Below are 4,584 nucleotides of genomic sequence, written 5' to 3'. Positions count from 1 at the left end.
GGCTTAAGTGGAAAGCAAATGTTTTGAGAATGATGAGGGCAATGAATGTACAAATGTGATTTACACAATTAATGTATGTATGGATTGTGATAAGAGTTGTATGAGCCCCTAATAAAATGATTAAAAATCTTTTAAAAAGAATCCACATTCTGATATTCAAGTTTCACTGAATCTGTGTTTCTGTACTGGAAAATTAAACAGGGAGTAGAAAGACTCAAGAAGACAGGAGAAAGGGGACCAGACTGTCATTCCCTCAGTATTTCCAGATGACTTCCTTTTCCTGCTCACCAGAAATGGGGGTAATTGTATACGGCATTTTACATGTTCTTTTCCAAGCACCTCGGCAAACACTAAGAATCGTACAGAGAGCAAAGACACCTGGGCCACGGTGTGGGTCCCCTCAAATAAATCCTCTTTGGTGAGTTACCTTGTTGAACTGCTTCAGGTAAATGTAGCAAACCCCAAGGTTATGGCAGATCTCCTACACACAAAAGAAAGGGAGAAGGCGGAGTTGTTACAGAACTACTAGAGGACACTACAGACATCAAAAGGCTGCTGCTGCTCAGCAAAGTCTCAACTTTGGCTGGTGGCTTCTCCTAGTCATTATTCAGTCCACTGCCTGAGCTTTTCCTCTGAAGCTCGGGGATTCCGGATTATCATCTGTGTCTGTTTCATTTGCTCTCCCAGTCTGCCATTTTACTGTAAGTCCAAAGGCTAAGCTTTTAAAACAGGCGAGATAGCTATTTTAGGTTATGTTTCGTTTTTTTAACAAGAGTTCATATTTAACTCAAATAAACTGAATTCCAGAAAATTCCTTAACACGAAAAAGACAAAGGTCTATGATAACGCCCACCCCATGCCCTGGACCACTGTTCTCTAAGAGCTGCCCACCACCTATGCCTCTTTTTAAAAAGATTTTATTTGGAGCTCTTACATATATAATTACAACTGACAGGTGCATTAGATCAAGCACAGTTGTTGCTCACCTACACCTTTTGTGCTGTCTCGGGAAATACTCCTCAGTCTGTGCTATAAGGGGAGCTGGCCACACAGCTCCATCTCTCAGCCCACTGAAGCAAGGACACCTGAGCCAACCAGATCCCTCTTGACTAGAAGCCTGGTTTGGAACAGAGCTGCAAGCACTAGATTTACTGATGGTGAATGGGGACTGGCAGCACCATCTAGAGGCCACTGTGATGGCTATCTGACATTGGAGCTGGTCTGTAAACATCTACAGCAGAGGTCAGAACAACATGGGCTGTGAGCCACATCTGTCCCGTGCCTTTTTTGGTAAACAAAATTTTACTGGAGCACATCCAGGCCTAATGACTTCTGTATTATCCATGGATATTTTACAGAGATCACATGGAGCCATAAAATGTAAACGTTTACCACCTGGCTTTTCAGAGAAAGTTTGCCAACACCTAACCTACAAAAAAGGGAGCCCCTGTGCCCGGTGGTTTAGTGACTTGTTAGGGTGTGATCCAAAAGGTCAGCAGTTCAAAACCACCCGGCGTGCTGTAAGAGAGAGACGGGGCTTTCAACTCCCATAAACAGTGACAGTCTCGGAGACTCACAGGGGCAGTTCTACCCTGTCCTATAGGGTCGCTATAAATCAGTATCGATGGCAATTAGTTTTATTTTTTTGGTGGTACAGTGAGCTCTGCATGAGCCGTTAACCACAAGGTATGCAGTTAGAAACCACCAGCCTCTCCACAGGAGAAAGATTATTGAGGCTTTCTACTCCCAGAAAGAATTAGTCTCAGAAACCGCTATGAATTAGAACCAAGTTGATGGCAGTGAGTTTGGTTTCTCTGGGAACCGAAAGGAGAAAAAAGCAGCAACAGATGTAGAAAGTAGCTACCTTGGCTGCTGAGGCTTTGCAGTTCTGCATGTCAAATCCGAATGTCCTGCCTTTAAGGTTGATGGAGTCTCATAAATGCCCTCACAATAACTTCTCCTTTATTTAACACAGCTTTGGAGAAGGAGAGGACAAGGGCAAGGAGACTGTTCTTGGGAGTCACAGTTGGGACTGACTGCCCTGTTAGTAAGGCTATAAAGGAGGAAGACTGGAGTCCAATAGCTGGCCAACTCATCAAGCCTGAGCATAAAATAAAGGTACTGTTGGCATGTATAACTCAATAATAATAATAGCACAAGAGAGTCAGGTAACAAGGAACCATTAGTTTATTTGATAATAAAGAATGGAGAGTTCTCTGCTTACCCAATCTTTCTGGTTCAGTTTAGCTGCTTCATTATATACTTCTATGGCAGCTTTATGTTTTCCCAAAAGAAATCTGTGAAAGAAATATATTTCCATAATTGTTACCTCAAATTTCCAAGCCTATAACCCCACTCATTAGCCCTGCATTTCATTCATACTCCACTCAATGGGGAACTCTAGAAGCTTCTTTCCTAGAAGCTAGCAATGCTGGGGCGGTGAGTGAGGCTCCTGTCAGGACTTCAGTTCAGTGTGGTTGACACAGCAAAACTGGAACAGACCTGGCTTTTCCATTTGGATGATCCGGAATACTAACTAGAACCAAAAAAACGACAGGTTTGAGGCCTGGAATGGAAGACTCAGAAAAGGTAGAGCGAGCCTTTTCTGGAGTCTCAGAAGAGGTGGAGCGAGCCCTTTCTGGAAGACTCAGAAGAGGTGGAGCGAGCCCTTTCTGGAGTCTCAGTCATGTACGCGCATGCCAGGATATGAAGAGCAGTACGCATTCAAAAGAGCCCCATCAGGCACTGCTATTTCCAGCTTAATGGTCAAGAGATCTGGTTGCTATGCAACATGCACCCTGTCCTTATTGTCTAAGAGGGAGATTAAGTTTCTAGCCGGACTTCAATCCATAATTTCTCCCGTTCCAGTTAGCACTCTGATTCACCAAGGCTGTGAACATGTAGGTCTGTTCTGCTGTGGCATCACGGGCCATCACTGGGCCGGGCTGGTTGAAGCCCTGCTCCTGAGTACTTGTGGCAAAAGCTCTTCTGACAGGCTTGCACTGGTGACTGTTTCAAGGCCTTGGTCCGATTCTACACTGATTTTAGTCAAAGTCGTCTGTCATCTTTTCCTCTACAATGTACCACACAAATGTAGCTCAAAACAGAACCCAGAAGATCACACATAAAACTAAGCAAGAGCTGCCATCATATATTTATCACCATGATGATGATAATAAATCTCCCCTCCCCAAACCTTCATCTCTTTCTTAGACATCGGTTCCTGAATCTGGAGAGAAATTGGGAAGCGGGGGTCTGTGGCAGGGCTTCAAATATTTATGAAAACGTGGAATTGAGAGATAATGGGATTTTTCTTACAGACTGTTTGAAGTGCCGTCATATTCACATGACAACAAAGGTATGACCATGCCATAAGAAAATTGTAATGCCCCCGACTTTACTACTCTGCAAAGGGGGCATACCTAATAGTGCCTACAGACGGGGGGCTGCCTGCTGAACTCAGGAGCCTTCAGGTCATTCATTTTAATCTCTACTGTAAGTCAAGTGCTGTGTTCGTGGAGAAAAACTCCATGAACTGTTAGTACAATTTAGGGATTTGGGTCACAACATATCAGTGCTCACATTATAAATAGCATCAGTGCCTCAGACCATCAAACTGGAAATATGCAGTATTTGAAATAGTTATATTCTCCAATTTCAGTATTCAATTCACGCTCCCAAAAGTGAGTCCAAATATATCCACTAAGCCATAAGCCCCATCTATTAAGGGCTCACACTGCTAGCAGCAGCCTCTGCCTGAGAATGCATTTCGCATTGCTATCTGTCTTTGAGTTTCCTGGGGCTCCCAAACTGCAGTTACTCACAGTGATCTGGCCACCTGCTTGAGGTTGTCAGCACTCTGAGGGCTGAGAATGGCACAGGTCTGAAAGAGCTCTAGGGATTCTTGGATATGTCCTTCCAGACGAAATATCAGTGCTGCCAAGAAACAGAAAGCACAGAAAATGAAACCATGTCCTGGAAGGAAAAGAGCCCTCGCAGGAGAAAAGTTGGAGGAGGAGGTGGAAATCCTATCAAAAAAACCCTGTGGGTAAGTACATCTTCAAGACAATCAGATATGACGTCAGATGAGCTGTGTATGCAACGGGGCCCTTGGAGGAGGCAGCAGAGCTACTGACGAGCTGAAACATCTTTCGATAAGAAACCCAAACCTCCTTACACCCCCTATACCCAGCATCCACCATGTAAGATAATCTTACATGTCTTGAAAATTGTAACGCAATATAGTTAACACAAAAATCAAGTGGGTTTTTATATACAATGAGCACTCTTAAAAGAAAACTAAAGAAACAATTCCATTTAAGATAGAACCTAAAAGAATGTAGCACCTAAGAATAAGTTTAATCAGGGAGGTAAAGGACATGTATAATGAAAACTATAAAATATTACCCAGAGAAATTAAAGAAGACCTTCCATATACATGGAAGGCTATGAAATGAAGGACAAAATATGGATGTTAATACTACTCAAGGCAACCTAAATATGCAACTCAATTCCTCATAACTACCCTCTAGTTCTTTAATATTTCCTCCTCCCCTTACTTTTTTCTTTCTTTTTTTAATTTAA

At 43.0% G+C, this 4,584-nt stretch overlaps 1 protein-coding gene across 3 annotated transcripts in view; it reads right to left on the bottom strand.

Annotated features, from left to right (window-relative positions):
* Nucleotides 1-4,584, bottom strand: part of BBS4 (Bardet-Biedl syndrome 4) — a 51,405-nt gene that overhangs the window by 13,753 nt on the left and 33,068 nt on the right. For all 3 annotated transcript variants that reach the window (XM_004712019.3, XM_045285779.1, XM_045285778.1), the window contains 3 exons: nt 3,825-3,936; nt 2,225-2,297; nt 428-481 (listed from right to left, as the gene is read on the bottom strand). In XM_004712019.3, coding sequence (XP_004712076.1) covers nt 428-481; nt 2,225-2,297; nt 3,825-3,936 — 239 coding nt within the window. The remainder of the gene's footprint in view (nt 1-427; nt 482-2,224; nt 2,298-3,824; nt 3,937-4,584) is intronic.

Source organism: Echinops telfairi, unplaced genomic scaffold (assembly GCF_000313985.2).
Source record: "Echinops telfairi isolate 266 unplaced genomic scaffold, ASM31398v2 ScPeMD7_7475;HRSCAF=8513, whole genome shotgun sequence".
Taxonomy (NCBI): Eukaryota; Metazoa; Chordata; class Mammalia; order Afrosoricida; family Tenrecidae; genus Echinops; species Echinops telfairi.
Note: the sequence above shows the minus strand (reverse complement) of the source record. Positions and strands in the feature narration are given on the sequence as shown.